The 17571-nt window shown below is 57.7% G+C and overlaps 1 protein-coding gene across 2 annotated transcripts in view; it reads left to right on the top strand.

Annotated features, from left to right (window-relative positions):
• Positions 1-326: 326 nt before the first annotated feature.
• Positions 327-17571, top strand: part of SULT4A1 (sulfotransferase family 4A member 1) — a gene marked incomplete at both ends in the record, with an annotated part of 30835 nt that continues 13590 nt past the window's right edge. For both annotated transcript variants that reach the window (XM_079714162.1, XM_079714163.1), the window contains one exon: positions 327-495. In XM_079714162.1, the coding sequence (XP_079570288.1) occupies positions 327-495 (169 nt within the window). The remainder of the gene's footprint in view (positions 496-17571) is intronic.

Raw genomic sequence — 17571 nt, 5'->3', positions numbered from 1 at the left:
GGTCGGGCCCGGAGGCCCCACTACGGCAAGTCTGAGGAGGGCAGCCGGCGCGCGTCGGGCGGGGCCATGACGTCATACCCGCGGAGCGCAGCTTCCACGCCGGCTTGGGCGCCGCGGCGTCGTGACGTCACGGCCACGGAGTGCCTTCGTCAGCGCCGGTTGGGGCGGGGCGCGGGCCGGGCGGCGCCGTGACGTCACGCCTGCAGAGCGCCGCGCGGCGGCTGAGGGTGGCGGGAGCGGGCGCGGGCGCGGGCGCGGGTGAGGGGCGCGGGCCGGGAGCGGGCGGCGCGGCTGCGGGGCCGGGCGGTGGCGGCGGCGGCGGCGGCATGGCGGAGAGCGAGGCCGAGACCCCCAGCACGCCGGGCGAGTTCGAGAGCAAGTACTTCGAGTTCCACGGCGTGCGGCTACCGCCCTTCTGCCGCGGGAAGATGGAGGAGATCGCCAACTTCCCGGTGCGGCCCAGCGACGTGTGGATCGTCACCTACCCCAAGTCCGGTGAGCCCCGGGCAGACCCCGCCCGGCTCTGCGGCGCGCCCGCGTAGACGATGCGCCAGCGCCGGGGGCTTCCCGTCGGGGACGGAGGGCGAGGGCGCGGTGCCCAGAGCCCGACCGGGTGGGGTGGGGGGTGGTCGGCCCGCGTTTGGGGAAACCAGTCTTTGGAGGTGGGCCCCGGTGTCCATGGCCAGCTAGCGTCCGTGGGGATGGAGCCAGTTTGGCAGGAGCTGCCAGGAGGATAGGCCCAGGCCCACCACGCTTCCCTGCTTCCCCTCCCGTTGTCCAGCTGGCTGTGTGACCTTGGACAGTCACTTAACCTCTCTGTTCCTGGGCCCGGTTCAGCCTTTGATGAGTGCAGAGTCCTGGTGGTGATCTGGGGAAGGGGATAAAACGGGCATCAGGGCTGTGTGCGTCCGTCATTTCCTGCGTGGGCACAGGGTGGGGGATGGGACTGGCCGTGCCCGGAATGCGTGCCTGGTGTGTTCCCCTGTTTCAGGGCCGCCTCCATCACCCTGGTGTCGGGCAGAACCCAGGGCATTCACATTTCCTAGCATTAACTGATGTCATTTTCATGACAACCGTGTAAGGTAGAGGTGATCATCCCCACTTTACAGTCTAGGCACTGAGGCTCAGAGAGGGGAAGTTGCTTGCCCAAGGTCACACAGCTGATGAGTGGCAGAGCAGAGATTTAAAGCCAGGCTGGTCTGTGCCCGGGACCTGATATAAGAGATTATCGTGTACTGCCTTCTGAGGTTTGTAGGGAAAAGAAGCAGCTTTCCTGTTTGAGCGTTCCTGCGGGTTTCGATTGCTGCCGCTGAATTGGAGAGGCAGGGAGACGCCTGAATCCAGACAGTGCAGTGCGTCTGACGCCTGGTGTGGAGAGTGGCAGCCTGGAGGTCGTGTTGGAGGAGCAGGGTGGTAGGTTGCAGGAAGAGCTGTACACTTGGCTGTCCCAGCTGTGCAGGGTCCCAGACGCCCGAGGAATAGGCCCAGTCCTCCGAGGAAGGTTGGAGAAGGGGCTGTCAGTGGAGGGTGGGGAAAAGTCTAGAGGTGCTGCTGAGCCATCCTTGGGAAGAAGGAAAGGAAGGAGGTATGGGGATTCAGAATTGGTCAGATTTTAGAGCCACAGATACCATTCCTACATGTAAGACACCCGCCCCCTTCCAGCTGGGTGTGGTGGCGCTGTACTTTGGACCCTCATGTTAAGTGGGATCAATAAAGACTAAAAATTGTCTCATGTTAGTTTAGGGCAGGGTTTGCCTCCATATGAATTGCGAAAAACTTGGTTTGGGGCGCTCTTGAGGATTTCAGAATTGCAGATGAGCAGTTGTGGTTCTGTGTTCTCCCTCCACTTCATGGCAAGGAGATGGAGGGTGAGAAGTTAAGTAGCTGGCAGGCTTGGGGAGGACCAGGCTTAGACCTTAGTTGAAAAGCATGTACTTGGGGCTTCTGGGGGATCCTTTAGAGGGGCCCTGCACTGGGGGCCTGCTGGGGTTCTTTCTGGGCACCTCGATGGGGAATGGGGTGTAGGTTTAAGGAAGTTTTCTAGGTAACCAAAACTCACATCATGTTTGTAACTTGCGTCTTTCAGAGACAAACAAAAACATATCGTAGAGTTTTTCACAAGGAGAGTAAACATGTGGCTCTTTCTTTTGGTGACGGAGAATCCAACGGTGGCCAGAGATCCTTGTGTCGGGTCCCTTTGCACAGAGCCCTAGAGAGCCTCCTTTTTGAAACTTAAAAATTTTTTTCCACAGACCTCGTAACCTTTCCAGGCCCTCGTTGTTTGTCCGTCTGCCCCCTGCCTGCTCCTTTTATCTTTTACCTTCTACCTGAGGGCTGGGCAACCTGAAGACTCCCTTGTTAGAACTATGTGTAAGCCAGGAGTAAATGACAGTAGTAACTGCACAGCTGATTACCTGCCGTGCTTTGTCGCTCTGTGTGTGTTCGTCATCACAGCAAACTCCCTTCAGAGCTCTCTGATCAGAGGTGGTCTCCCCTTTCACAGGTCGGGCACGGAGGCTCTGGGAGGTGAAGTGACGTGCTCAAGCTCACATGGCCGGTATGAGGCTTGTTTGAGCTGACCACGGGCCCAGGAGTAAAGGAGAAGCAGAGTCCTGGGTTTTGTGTAGGCCAGTATCTTCTGTTCCTTTTTTGCTTTCTTCCTGGTTCTTGACCTTGGCCCAGTCCATCCTTCTCATCCAGTTTGTGGGATGGTGACAGGATAGATGAGAAGTTTTCTCAGGAAGGATGACCTGCACTAGCTGAAACCAGTGCTTCTGAGGATCCCCCCTTCCCCCAACCCACACCGCCTGTAAAGTTCATTACACGAAATGATCTGGAAGGGGACTGAAGAACTGGTCCCAAAAATCTGCCTGAAAGGTTTTCTCTCAACCAGAGGAGGAGGGCCCTGGAAGTCATCTCCAGTGGCAGCTGATGCAGCAGGAGGGGCAGTCTGGGGGGCAGGATCTGGGTTCTCCCAAGTCGTTGCCCTTGGGTGATTCTGAGCCCCTGTTTCCCCTGCTGTGAAATCCACATCATAAATTGCATAGTTGCAGAGGCGACTCTGGCTCTGGGATCCTTGGAGCGACTGTTACTTTGAACACAGGCCATTCGCACTTTGCGATGGGACCTGGGATGCCCTAGGAACGATGAAGCAGCCCCTTGGCAAGTCCCGTGTGCCAGGTGCTCTGCCATGTTAATCCAGAGTCTCAGAGAAGGCAGGAACTTGCTCAGAGTCACACAGCTGCTGAAGGACAGTCAGTCTAGTCAGGTCCCCTGGTCCGCAGCCAGCCTTGCCCCTTCCCCTCCAGAGGAGGGCAACCAGACTCAGGCCTCAAGGCAGAGGGAGGCTCCCACCTTCTCTGTGCGCTTTGGGATGGAAGTCTCAGGACACTTTAGGATTTTAGGGTTTTTGTCACTGCTCTGAGTCACATGAACTTCAGGTGGCCCAGTTCACGCTTCCTTTCCCTTCCCGTCCCTTCCCTCCCCCCGCTTCTCCTCCCCACCAGGAGTGGATTTGTAGGAGGCACTGGTGCTTAGAGATTAAGAGCCTGGCTTTGGAGCTGGAAGGCCCGGGTTTGAACACAGCTGTGCTACTTACCTGCTGCATGGCCCCGGACAGATGACATCACCCCTCTGAGCTGGGCTTTCCTCGGGGATAGGAGAGACCACCTCAGCGCCTTGCCGGGTGGCTGTGAGGATGAATGAGATGATGGGTGAGGGCTCCTTCCCGTCCCGGATGCACCGTAAGCACAGGAAAGCCTCGTACTATTGATGCCAGCTTTCACTCCCTGAGCACCCGCGGTGCCCAGACGCTTTCCTAGGTGCCGGGGGTGCAGAGAAGAGTCCCATCTGGTGCCTGTCCTCAGTGGGCGCTCAGTCCACTGGGGGACAGGCAGCTGCAGGGTGGTTGGTGCTGGGACTGGGGCGAGTAGTCAGGACTAGCAGAGGCCCCTTCCCTTGCCTTGCAGGGGACCACGGGGCCCCTTGGGTTTCCAGTGCCCGAGTCTACAAGGTCTTAGTGAACTTGCAGGTGGCCCCAGGGTCCCTTGTCCACCCTACCCTCTCTGGTGGGGAACTGGGGTTCACAGGACAGGGGACGTCCGGTGGTAAAGGTAGTAATAAGTGGATCCTGCTTTTTTCCCACAGCACTCCACTACTTCTAGAACTTTTTTGTGTTTCTGACGTTTGAGCTCAGGTGACAGGTTAGGACTGTGCTGTCTGATACAGGAGCCTCTAGACACAGGTGGGTATTGAAGTTTAATGAATTGAAATGAAATAAAATTAGAGATTCAGTTCCCCAGTGGCAGTCGCCACATTTCACGAGCTCAGGAGCTGCAGTGGCTAGTGGCTCTCGTGTTGCACAGCACGGACGGGATGTCAGCTATTTCCATCCTCACGGAAGTTCTGCCGGATGGCGCAGGTTCACACCGCGATGCCAGCAGTGGGAGCCCATTGTGCCTTCCGAGGGGGACCCTCCTCATGGTCGCTTGTTGATCGTCATCCGTTCTTATAGCCTCTTTGGTCCCAGGATGTTGAATGTTGAACCCAGTTATGTCTGGGAGACGTCACGTGTCTGTCCCCGGGGTCCCCAAGGTCACGGAGACTGGCTCTGGAACATGCTCCGTGGCTCGGCCAGAGTGCCCACCTCCTGACTTTCTTTTCCTTTTGGTTCCCACCTGTCTTGAAGTGCATCCTCGTTCTCCTGTCACTGATGAGGAGGGAAGCAGTGCATCGCTGCTGGGGAGGGGGGAGCATCTGGTGCCAGCTCTAGCCCTGTCACTGTGCGACTGCAGTTTGCTCATGAAATATGAGAGGGTTGGGCCTGATGGGTTCATGTAAGTCTTAAATGTTAAGACACCCTGGGGCGGGGAGGCTCACAGGCCCCAGGCTGGAAGAGCTCTTCGTTTTCTTTGGCTGTGTGTGTCACCATGCCCGGGAGAGGGGGCCTTGGGAAGTGTCATGAATGAGGTGACGCTGTCCTCAGGGAGCTCGCAGTAACACTGGGAAGCCAGGCCCCTGATGCCGAAAGCTGTCTGACAGGCCGGGGTGGTCACTCCCAGGGTCAGGTCAGGGGCCCAGGAAGGAGGGCTCAGGCAGGAGGAGGACCACTAGGGGCCTGCATGGAGGAGTTGGGGGAGGTGGGCAGGGAGCCAGCCATGAGGGCAGGTGGGATTAGCAATCACAGCTACTCCCTCTCCCTTGTTTGAGCCTCAGAACAGTCCCGTGTTCCTGTGACTGTTTCCTTTTTTGGATAGAAACAGGCCCAGTGAGGGGAAAGGGCGGTATCAGCATGTGAGTGTAGAGTTTTCACTTGTAGACGGTGGAGAGGAAGCAGCCACAGGAAGAGCTGGCAGAGGGACAGTGGGGATGGGAACCGGCGCCCACCCAGCATCCATTCTGTGCCAGACGCTCCCCAGGTTTTCACATGCAGTTATCGCATGGCACTTTCCCACAGGCTGGGGAGGAGACTGGTCTCAAATGCGGATCAGGAAGCAGGCTGCAAGGTTTCAGGGAGGGACTTGTCACCCACCCTGAGCTCACGTTTGTGCCAAGATCAGGGTGACCGTCCCTCCCTTCCGGCTACACAGGGTGATGAGTGCTCCCCAACCCAGCACTCAGTTCCCCGCCTCCTGGGAGAGCGTGCAGAGGCCTGAAGAGGTACCAGGAGGTTTTGTGCAGGATAACTGCCGACTTCCTCTCCCCTCCCCCTTCCTCCTCCCTCTTCCTTCCCTTTGCTCTTACTCACTATGTTTGCACATAATGAAGAGGGCTTGGAATTGGGGAAGGAGGTGGCAAGTCCCAGTGCCTGGGCTGGCCAGGGGAACGTTCTTCTCGTCACTGTACGGGGCTTGGGAGAGAGAGCCTCGAGAGGCACCCACAGGATTCTGGAGGAAGGCGCAGGGCCTCCGGGAGGAGCATCTCTGTGATACCAGTGGAACAGGAAGAGACCCCCGGCCCCACTCTGAGCTCCAGGGTCTCATCCGGGCTTCTCATTTCTCACTCCTCCTAGACAGTGACAACTTCTCCGCACTCCACCCCCCCCCCCCGCAACATGCTCTTTGTTACTTTGCTTCCGTGGCTCCTGCCCGGTAAGTTCTCGGGTCCGTCTACCCCCTCAGCCCTCGAGACAGTCTTGGGACTCTTCCTCTCTCACCTGGACTACTGCGTGGCCTCCCCCCTTGGTTCACCTTTCCCTCTGCAGCGGAAGTGACCTCTTAGAAACACAGACCTGACCTCGGGCAGTCCCTCGTTGCACCTCTTCACTGACTCCCCATTGCCTTCAGTCCACGGTAAACTCCACTCCGTAACCCATCGTCTTGTGGTCTGATTTCACCTGTTCTGCCCCCTTTCTCACCAGCCACATAGGACTGTCTGAACACGCCTGCTTCTTTCTCCCTCTGTCTGGTGTGCTCTTCCCCTCCCCTCCCTTCCTCTCCTTTTCCTTCCCTCTGATTACCTGATGAGGACTTGCCATTTTTGAACTCCTCTCATCTGTTCATTGTGGGACTGAATGTCCTCCTGTGCCTCCCTCCTACCTTTCAGCACTTTAGAGCTGCCACTCCAGTGTCTCCTGGCTTGCATCGCTTCTGTTGAAAAGTCAGATTCTTTGTTCCTTTTGGAATGGACCTTTTTTTCCCCCGTTGCCTTCAAGATTTTCTCTTTATCTTTGATTTTCAGCGCTTGAATATTATGTGTCTAGGTATGTATTTTTTCAGGGAGGGGGATGCTTATTCTGCTTGGGGTTCTCTGAGCTTCTTGGATCTATGGTTTGATGCCTTTCCTTCTTTTGGATGAATTCTCAGCCATTATCCCTACGAATATTTCTTCTGTCTTCTCTTCTTTTGAGATTCCAATTACATATGTGTTAGATTGTTTGATACTATCCTATAGCTCTTGTATATTCTATTTTTTCACCCTTTTTTTCTCCTTGTGTTTCAGCTTGGGTAATTTCTGTTGACCAATCTTCAGGTCAACACATTTTTGACCAGAGGTGTATTATGGCCACAGACGTTAGTTTCTGCAAAAATCCCCCGGTCAGTAATGTGTTAACTGATTCTTCCACTGTGTCAGGTCTACTGATGAGCTCACTGAAAGCATTCTGTATTTCTGTTATTGTGTTTTTATTTTTCCTCTAGTGTCTCATTGTTTTGATAGTTTCCATCTCTCTGCTGAAATATTCATCTGTTTATGCATTTTGTCCACCTTCTCCATGAAATCCTTTAAAATTTTAATCAGATTAATTTTAAAGTCTGATTCTGTTGATTGTTTTGTCTCTTGACTGGGATATATATATATATATATATATATATATATATATATATATATATATAAAAATTTTTTTTCTTTCCTTTTCTTAATGTGTAGTACTTTTTGATTTAATGCTGGACACAGTGTGCCCGCATTAGAGATTGGAGTCAGTTGTATTTATGCTTGGAAATGGGCCTGGCTTTTCTTGCCATTAGTGTAGGTGGTGAGTCAGTCTGGTAGGAGTAGGGCTGTGTTGGGTTCTGTTGTTCCCCTGGGCACTTGAGTGATGACTGGTTTTAATTCCTATAACATCACCTTGTGCTTCACTTGGGAAGCTGAGTTTCCAGAGGGTCTTTCCTCAGTGTTTCTGCCCTACCCTCAGCTTTTGGTCTGAGTCTCAGAGGGGTTTCTCCCCACACCCTGTCCCCTACCTCAGGTGTGGACTGCTGTTTCTTGTTGCTCTGTTGCTGGCTGAGAGGGGAAGGTTTTGAGGGGGAGGTCCTCTGTCACCTGGTCCAGCTGCAGCCTTAGGCAGGCTCTGGGTTCCTGGGTCTTGGTGGGGCTTTCTCAGTGATGCCCCTTAGTGGCAGCCAGCTCTGCCTTGATGGTGGGTCTTGCGCAGAAAAGAGTTTCACATTCCTCTTTCAGCGTTTGGGGGTCTCAGAGCCCAGGGGCAAGTTCCTACCTCTCCCACAGGGGCAGAGTTCTTTTCTTTCACCCAGTCTCCAGCCGTGTTGGGTCTTCACCAGCGCCCTGGGGGGGTAACAGGTTTTGCTGCCCCTCCCCCAGTGGCTTAATGCATTCTTCCCATAGAGGAGAAGAGTCCCAGCAGGTTTCTTTCCTTTTCCTGGAGCCATGATGTTGAGGAACGCTGTCTCCACCCTGCCACCCCTCGTCTTTCTCACGAGCGCCTAGTAGGTCTGCAGAGGAGAGTCTGCTTGGTGCCAGCTCTCTCCTTGTGTCTCTTGCTCTGCAAGCCCGCAGTCAGCCTTTGCACTTTGTAGAAATTCCACCTGGATTCTTCTTTCCTGCGTGCGTGGTGCCTGGCTTCTCCTCCTCCTGGCCCGTCCTCCTGGGATTCCAGCCTCCTGGCTGCCCGCAGCTTCAGCTCTCTGACGGACTTGAGTCAGGTGGGGTCTGGCAGCTTGTCTGGCCGTTGCCGGTTAGTGTCGGGCCGCGCTCCTCCCAGCTCTCTGCACCCTGGCTGGGGCGGCACTGCTTCCTGCTGTCCTGATGGTCAGGTGAGGCGGTGGGCGTGTCTTCAGCTTCTGGGGGGTCGGACAGCAGGTGTTAGCAGGGGGCGGGGACCCAGCTGGGGCTTCTGGAGCACGTTAGGGCAAGTGCAGGGGCTGTCAGGAGTCAGAGGCCCCCCCCGAAACATGCTTTGCAGACTTCCTGGGGTTTTCCGGAAGCGAAACAAGTCATTTCCAGAGGGGCTGGAGAGCCAGAGAGGCGTGAGCTTCCAGGTGGGTCTCGTGAGGCTCAGCTCAGCCTGGGATGAGCCAGGGTCTCCTGGGCCCCCCACTCCCACCAGCGGCAGGCCGTGGTCTGGGTGATGGTACAGATGCTCGAGTCTGCATTGATCCTTCTCAAGCCTCAGGCAGACTGGGAGCTGAGAGGGTGGCCCGTCTCTGTGCCGGGGACGGGGGCGGGGGGCTCCTGTCATCCTCAGAGCTTCACGGCCAGAGATGTCCCTTATTAGGTGAAGAACTGAGGCCCGAGGAGAAGCGGGCCCAGGTCCTGGGGACAGAGCCCACGGGGGCCGGCTCCGGGGCCCCAGCACGTGGGTCCTGGCGTTTGATCCGTGGGCGGTCCTCCCCTGGGGTGCGGTGGGCAGACCTGCTGGGATGGGCTGAGTCATCCTGGGGTCCAGACCTCAGGAAGCGGCCGAGCTGGGATTTCAGATGTGTCCTCTTGAAGCTCGTGCCCACGTGGTCTTGCCTCCCCCATGGGAGGGGCGAGGCCCAGCACGGGGAGGGGGTGAGCCTGGGGCCTGGAGACCTGGAAGCGAGGCTCGGCGTGGAGGAGTGAGGTGGGAGGTGGTCTCAGGAGGCGCGGCAAAGAGGAAGCCAGGAGCGGTGCCCTCGGGAGATGGGTGGGCACAGCACGGGGGTCTCCCTAAAGAGGTGGGGGCCGGGCTTCACCCGTCAGCTCCCGCTTCCCAGCAGTGGAGGGTGCTTGGGGCCCAGGGAGAGCGGGTGCAGGACCTCCTCGTGTGGGGTCTGCCCACCGCGCTCCAGGGTGCCGAGGTGGATGGTGGGCGCCGACAGGGTCTGCTGGAGGAGGCGTTGTAATGGCCTCGGCCCGAATCCGACTTGGGGCAAGGCGCTCAGCCTTCCTGAATCTCGGTGTGCTCCTTTTCAGATGGGGTGATGTCTTGCTGGGCTGTTGGGAGGACCGGACGTGGTGATGGGCGTGGAAAGCCCTGATAAGCTGCTAGCCCTTATTTTCATTTTTCCTCTTTCGTTTCGGCTCCACCTGGAGCATTTTCTGCCCGTGACTGCATAAGAGACCGCCCAGACTCAGCACCTAAAGACAGCGGTTATTACTGTAGCCCAGAGTCCGCCGTCCTGATCTCAGCCTGTGCATCTGCGGGCTGCCTGGGGGCCCTGCAGCAGGCTGGTCGCGGCTGGGGCGGTTCTCATTCAGGTGTCCCTGGACCAGGAGGCTAGCCTGGGAATGTCCTTCCCTTGGCAATGCTAGAAGCACAGAAGAGCAAGTGGGAACGTGCAAAGCTCTGTGCCTTCGCTTCCCTGCATTGGCTACAGCCAGTCCCTGCCGTGCCCGCGATCATGGGGACCCTCTTCTGGGAGGGGCTGTGAAGTCTCAGGGCAGACAGTGTGGATGGCGCAGGGTGGAGAACTGGGACTCCTACCGCTGTACCCCCAGCCCCTCCCCGACGTGCTACATCTCACTGGTCCATGCTCCTGTCCTTCGGGTCCCAGGTCGAAGGCTGCTGTTTAAGAGGAGCCTTCCCAGACTTTCCCAGACCTTCCTGGAGGTGGGGCCTCTGCCTCCTGGGGGAGCCACCCGCTCTGCCTGAGGGGTCGGCAGCCTCTCGGTAGGGGCCTGTGTGCGGGGTCCTGAGTGTGTGTCCGCATCTCTGAACCCGGGAACCCGAGAGCTCAAGGCCCGGGAGAATTTCACCCTAAGGAAACTGAAGGCTAGAGCCTGGTGACTTCGTCAGGCCCCCACAGTCACTGCAGAGTGGGGCTGGGAATGTGGCCCCCAGATTGCCAGGCCTCAGCAGCAGGGACTGTGGCAGCCAGGGCTGTCTGGAGATGGGCAGCCTCTCCACCTGGCTGTTGGTCCAGCTGTGTCACAGCATCTGACATCGTCCCACAGGAGGGACAGTCACACCCAGTGGCCAAGTCTGTTTCCCCTCTGTGTCCAGCAGGGCCCAGAGCACAGGCCAGGCTCACTTTCCAGGGTCCAGCCCCTCCTCCCTCTGTCTCACCCTTGCTCCATCCCCAGCTGGGAAGTGGTGGGGTCTGAGGTTAGAGCTTTAGCCTGGAAATGAGAACGTGTGGCTTGTGGCCTTGGTTTTGCTGCTCACTTGCTTTGTGAGCCGTGTGTGGTGTGTGTGTGTTTGTGTGCATGTGTGTGGTGTGTGTATGGTATATGGGTGTGGTGTCTGTGTGTGTGTGTGTGCGCTGCATGCGTGTGGTGTCTGTGTATATGTGGGGGGGCACATGGACGTGGTGTGCATGTCTGCGTGTGCTGTGGTGTGTTGAAGCACTCTGGTTCTGGAGTCAGACTGTTCTGGGTCCTGGGTTCACGGCCCACTCGCGTCTGTGGCCCCAGGCAGTTCGCCTCCAAGTCTGCTTTGTCGTGTGTGAGATGTGGTGGCAGAGGCCGCTGAGCGGCCTGTGTGGCTCAGATGGGGAAGGGCCGTGTGAGCTCCTGGCACAGCACCTGGGGGCGCTGGGCACTGTCCTCAGCTGTCCCTGGGGGCCTGCAGGGCACCTCGTGTGAGCCAGCATGGGCCTCTTGGCCTGGTTCCCATCCACTTGCAGCCTGAGACGGGAGCTGTGCCCGTCCGTGTGGGGCTCCGTGTCCCCTGAGTGTCAGGATTGTCTCAGGACCTGAGACAGCCCATGTGAATGTTCCCAGGACGGGGAGGTGCTCAAGGAGAGCGGCTCCCTTTGCTCCTTCCTTTCCAAGGGGAGTGTCCTGGAGGCCTTCTCAGTGTCTGTTGGGTTAGCACGTCCCACCCCTGGTGAGGGGCCTGCAGGACCCCAGGCCCGGCTGGTTTGGCAGCTCCGTGGGCTGCAGCTTCAGGTGCGCCGCTGTTGCTGTTTGTAAGGGAGCTGGACTGACCCCGGCTGTGACACCTTGATGTCCGGTGCCTGCAGAGTGCCTGTGGGGCAGACTTGAGCACGCCTGCTCATCGTTGCTTCCTCTTCAAACCTCACTACGTGACGATCGAGGGGTAGGAAGCTCTGAGGCCCTCCTCCCAGGGAGAAGGAGAGGTGGTGACTGTGGATTTTGGAAGCTCAGATGTGGTGGCTCGGTGTTAGCTGACTTAGCAGGTAGAGAACCTAATGCCAGCAGAGGGCAGGGCAGCCGGCACGTGAACCCCTTTGCTGCAGGGCCCTAGGAATCATGCACCTGGCCCCTCAGGGTGGCCGCCGTGATACGGGGAGGCTGAGAGCAGGCAGCTGTTGCAAAGACGGGTTTCTTTGGGGGAAGTTGATCCAGAGAAGCTGTGGGCTTGGGTATGCCACGCAGAGCTACAGGCTGGGGTACAGTGCTGAGTTGGAAATGGGGGTCAAATGAAAGCTACACGCTTGAAAGGGAGGTTCCCAGCGCCCTCCCCTCTTTGGCTTCTGGGATGCCTGTGGTCCCCCAGGGCAGAGAGTGGAGGCATCTTCTCTGGAGAAACTGACCCCAAAGAAAAGACTTACAAATTACTTGTGTGTGGGCATCTCCCATCTCAGCTGTGAGGGCACCCAGGCTGGGCTGTGTTTACAGACACATGAAGCCGTGCAGTCAACAAGCCTTGTCCTGGACAAGCCTGGACGCAGATGGCTGCGTCCAGTGGCTCGTTCTTACCTGTGGATGGACTCAAGGTCTTCAGATCTTAACGTCTCCAACATGAAGGACAGAGACCTGCAAAACCAGAACAAAACAAAAAGCACCAAAAGGAGCTTGGAGGAATCAAAGACATTGTACAGAGCAGAAGAAAACCTAAAAACCAAAACACCACCTGCACTCTTTTTTTTTTAAGTTCTGCTTCTAGTTGCAAATCCCTAGTATGTAGGACTATGATTTTTTTTTAAAAATTAATTAATTAATTAATTTGGTGCGTTGGGTCTTGGTTGCTGTGCGTGGGCTTTCTCTAGTTGCAGCGAGCAGGGGCTACTCTTCATTGCAGTGTGCGGGCTTCTCGTGGTGGCTTCTCTTGTTGCAGACCATGGGCTCTAGGTGTGTGAGTTTCAGTAGTTGTGGCACACGGGCTCAGTAGTTGTGGCTTGTGGGCTCTAGAGCACAGGCTCAGTAGTTGTGGCGCACGGGCTTAGTTGCTCCACAGCATGTGGGATCTTCCCAGACCAGGGCTCGAACCCGTGTCCCCTGCATTGGCAGGTGGATTCTTAACCACTGCACCACCAGGGAAGTCCTACCACCTGCCCTCCTAACTCTGTAATATCGTCAGAGAGTGAAGACAGGTATTGTAGTTGAAATTTTAAAAACTCAGTTGTGAGGTTTGGGTGGTCAAGCAGAGGAAATATCCCAGGAAGTAGAGCAAAAATTTTTACAAATTGATGACAAATGGGCACAAAAAGAGAAGAAAAAGTGGAAGATCTCAGAGTTACAGAAGGAGAAAAGAGGGAGAATGGGAGAGAGAAAGTTACTGAAACCAGGATTTCCAGAACTCCAGGGGGGAGTTAAAGACTCCCCTTGTGTCTGAATGTGCCCCCAGGCACTGTGATTGAGTAAGAGGCCCTGCTGAAGCACTTAACTGTGAAATTTCAAACCTGAGATACAGAGAAGATTGCAAAGCTTCCCAAGATAAGAACGGCCACGTTCAAAGGACTAGGAATGGAGGACCTCAGAGTTCTCGACACAGCGACACGGCGTTGGCAGCTGGACACGGGAACAGTGCATTCAGGGTTCTGAGGGGACGTGGTCCCCAGCCTGGAATTCCATACCCAGCCCAACTGCCGGTCCCGAGCGAGGTAGAAACAGGCGCTTGTAGTCACATACCGTCCCACACAGTTGTCACGGTCAGGAGGCAGCTGGGGGTGGACTCTGCCACCGTGTGCACGGACACCAGCGAGGGGCACATGGGTCAAGGACGCAGTCCATCCAGCCCGCGGGAGATTGCAGGAAGACAGTCGTGGGGCGCTGAGGGGCAGGGGCACCACCCCAAGAGATAAATGGGATTAGAGCATACCTCCTACATTTGGCCGTATGGAGAGGGTTTGCCACAGAGCTGGGGAAGGAATTATTAATAGGTACATAGAACACTAAGCAAGCAAGCGAAGGAAACACAAAATCTTGTGCAAAAAAGGCAGTGTAATCACTACATGGTGTACTTTGAATTAGACTGAAAATTGTCCCAGGACCGTGTCGGGGGAGGGAAGCCTGCAGGAGGGAACGTGGCTGGGTCGTCGTCTTGCTCAGTCAGAAATTAGTAGCCCATCAAAATATACAGATCGTGAAACAATGATGTAAGCATGTCAGAAATCTGAGGGTAAGAGAAGAATCAGCAAGGGTTTGCTCTGGACATGGGAGTGGGGTGGGGAGGGGAACTGGATTTTCTGTCCTGAGTCTTTTGACTTTTAAACTAGGTACATGTGTGACTTTGGTAAATAATAAAAGTGAAAATAAAAGACTTTCCAGGACTTTCCTGGTGACCAGTGGTTAAGAATCCGCCTCCCAATGCAGGGGACACGGGTTTGAGCCCTGCTCCGGGAAGATCCCGCATGCTGCGGAGCAACTAAGCCTGTGCGCCACAACTACTAAGCCCATGCGCCACAACTACTGAAGCCCACGTGCCTAGGGCCTGCGCTCCGCAACAAGAGAAGCCACCGCAATGAGAAGCCCGCGCACCGCAACGAAGAGTGGCCCCCGCTCGCCGCAACTAGAGAAAGCCCGTGTGCAGCAACGAAGACCCAACACAGCTGAAAATAAATAATAATAGTAAAAAGAAGAATTTCAAAGGGTTCCAGCCCCAGGATCCTGGTGGTTGGAGGCTCAGTTCTGATTGGTTCTGACCCTGGAGTGCTGGCCCCCCCATCCCCAGAGTTCTGGTGGGAATTTTGATGGGCTCCACCCCACCCTTCGGCAGTTCGGACTGGACTCTGGATCCCTGGGGAGTTCCGCCCGGAACCCCAGTGGTTTCCTACGGGTCTTGGCCTCAGAGGTCTGGTGTCAGAGTCACTGCCGACGCTGAGGTGCCACCCGGGAGTGATTTCACTGCTGTCAGCAGAAGCACGTCTGTGAAGGACTGCATCACGTCTGTTGAATTGAAAACGAGCTGTTGGAAAGCAAGTGGCTTGTGTTTTCCCTGCCAGGCGGTCCCACCCACCCGGCAGCCCTGTGTGTTCCCGGGTTGAAAGCCTGGCTGTGCTCCGCCTCACCTCGGACTTGCTGGGCGGCGGGCTGGCCTCCCGGGCGCCTCTCCCCGGGGGCTTTGGACGCAGGGGGATGGTGGGGTGGGGGCTGAGGCCCCGCTTTGCCCGCACCTGCGGGAGGGGCGGCCCCCCAGCGTCCTGCTGCAGCAACGTGATGGGCCTCGCACAAGACCCTCCACCCGTCCCCCCTCCCCTGGGGGTGCTGGGGAGGCCGCGTAGGCAGGTGCGGACGTGGGCTCCCCCTCCGGGGTAGCTCTCCCCTTCCCAGCTCTGGGACCTGGCACTGGAACCTGAACTCCGAGCTTCCTTGTCCATGCGGGGGTGCCTGTAAACCCTCCCTCTGCCGTGTGCAGCCTCGCAGGTAGAGCGCCTCCTGTGGGCTCTAACGAGGCTGGTCTTCCGGTGCAGATATTTAGTGGAGGCACGGATGGAGCTTGTGGAACTGACATGTCGATATTGATGTAAGACGTACTAACGAGGTCTGTCTGGGTCATTACCTGCAGGGGCTGCAGGGGTGGGCGTCCTGAAGACCTCCCTGGGAGAGGCCTATTTTGGTGGAAACTCTTCGCACAGTCGTATTTCTAAGCGTACGGACCCGCCCAGTGCAGCTGCCCTGAGCTGCCATGTGGACGGGCCTCACCAGCAGGAGCGGGCAGGTGGGAGCCACACACCGGCTCTGTAACCTTGGGCACAGTCAGGCCTCAGGAGCCTCATCTGTAAATGGGGGTGGTGGTCCCCACCTCTCAGGTTGGTGTGAGGGTCCTGTGGTTGATGGACAGAAGTTCTTTCTGATTGAAGAGCCACCACACCACTTTCTTCCTTCAGGGCCTTTCTTCCAAAGCTGTCTCCTCAAGAAGTCTTCCTTGATTGACATATCCCGTTGAACAAACCCAGGGTTTGTTCGTGCACTCAGAAGAGGTGAACTGAGCCTGGCCATGTGCTGGCTCTCCCGACAAAACCGCTCGTGCCCTGTGGAGGGCGGCGGGGTGGGGGCACACAGAGGACCGTGCAGGCTGTTCCCGGACTGTCGCTGCAGTGGGGACCGGGGCAGGGCGAAGGGTGCTCGTCATGTGGCTGGTCAGGGGAGCGCCCACACCTGAAGGACCTGAGGGAGTGAGGAAAGGGCTCCGGACATGGGACCAGCCAGGAGGCCGGTAGGAGCTCTGGAAAGGGAGAGAGGCGGGTAGAGAGGTGCCGGGCGTGGGGCGTGGAGTGTGGCCGGCAGGCCTGCGGGCCAAGTTGAAGACCTCGCTCTACTTCTCGGAGGGTCCTCGGAGGTGCGGGGTCCTAAGAGGGACGGGGTGCCCTCGTAGGTCCCTGTTGGGATGGTCGGGTGGTCCTGGCTGCTTTTGTTGGACTGAAAGGAGGGTGAGCAGGGCAGAGGGCTGCGGGGCCTCCAGCAGCGCCCCCGTTGGAAGGGTCGGCTCCGTGCTCACCTTGATGGTAGGTGGGTGAGGCGGGCTTTGGGGGGGCAGGAGGTGGGGCACCTGGTCTGGCGGGGCGCTGGGCGGCAGCTTCCACGTGGGCTGGTGCGTGCGGGGGTCAGCGTGGAGCTGGCCTTGGGGGTGGGGCTGCTCGAGGCCCCGGGGGAGTGTGTGCAGCTGGGAGACGAGGGGGCAGCGCTTTCGGCCGGGGGGAGATGAGGAATCGGCAGCAGAGACCGAGTCCCCTGAAGCGAAGGGCCCAGAGTGGCTGGGGAGGAGGACCTGGCCAGCGTGTCTCTTCTGGGGGGTTGGATGGAGTGATGACCGGGCAGGCCCTGGCTGGCTGCGGTCCCGGAGTGGAGCTGAAAACCTGGACGGGGTGGGGCCGCGCAAGGGCTGGGGGAGCGCAGAGAGCCGCCTTTCTCCCCGGGCTCCCTCCCTGCCACCCCGGGGTGCCGCTGGGGCTCTGCCCTTGTGGGGTCGGCCCACTGCGTGTCGTGACCCAGGCCCCTGCTTTTCCTTCCTGCACAGATGCTCAGATGTTGTGTTTGCCTGCCGTGTGCTGTGTGCCGGGTCCCTGGGGTGTTGGCGGGGAAACGGCGCTGTCGCCCCTGGAGTGAGGCCGTGCAGTCGGTGTGGTAATTGGGAGCGTCGTAAGCAATTCGCGCCGGGCGAGGATGAGTAGTGGGGGACGTGGGGGTCCGGGAAGGCCAGCTTGCTGGAGGAGACGACTCGAAGCTGCTGTGCACAGGCTGCGGGGTGAGGGCCAGCAGGGAGCTTCCCGGGGAGGGGAACCCGCACCCCAGGGACCTGGTGCAGAGAATAGGTGAAGGGACCACCAGACTCCAGTGTATGGACACTGGGAAGCTGCAGAAGGGTCTAGGCTGGGAGCCATCCACCCTGAATCTGAAATTCGCTGTTCATAAGGCACAGAAGGGCTGTCCTCGAGTCTGGATGGGGGACCTGTCCAAGCCGCGTTGCTGGGACAGCCCGTGGGGTGGTCTGAGGGGAAGGAGCTGGCGGGCAGGGCTGCAGCTGCGGCCCCACGAGTGGGGGAGGCGCCCTCGACACACACATGAGCGCTCCTGTTCCCTGGAGGGCCTCTCTCCGTCTTGGAGGGTCTGGGGTGTCACTGGGCTGAGGTGTCCCATCTCCATGCTCGCTGGACCCCCTCCGTCTTCCTTGGGGAGCAGGTTCTGATGACCACAGCACTGGGCAGACAGGTGGTTTTCCTTTGAATTGAATTATGCCTTGTGTGTGCACAATTCCATGTAACTGCCACCAGACCAAGGTAAAGGGCCATCCCGGCACCCCAGAAA

This window comes from Hyperoodon ampullatus (assembly GCF_949752795.1).
Source record: "Hyperoodon ampullatus genome assembly, chromosome: 11".
Taxonomy (NCBI): Eukaryota; Metazoa; Chordata; class Mammalia; order Artiodactyla; family Ziphiidae; genus Hyperoodon; species Hyperoodon ampullatus.
This window is presented reverse-complemented; position numbering and strand designations above follow the sequence as displayed.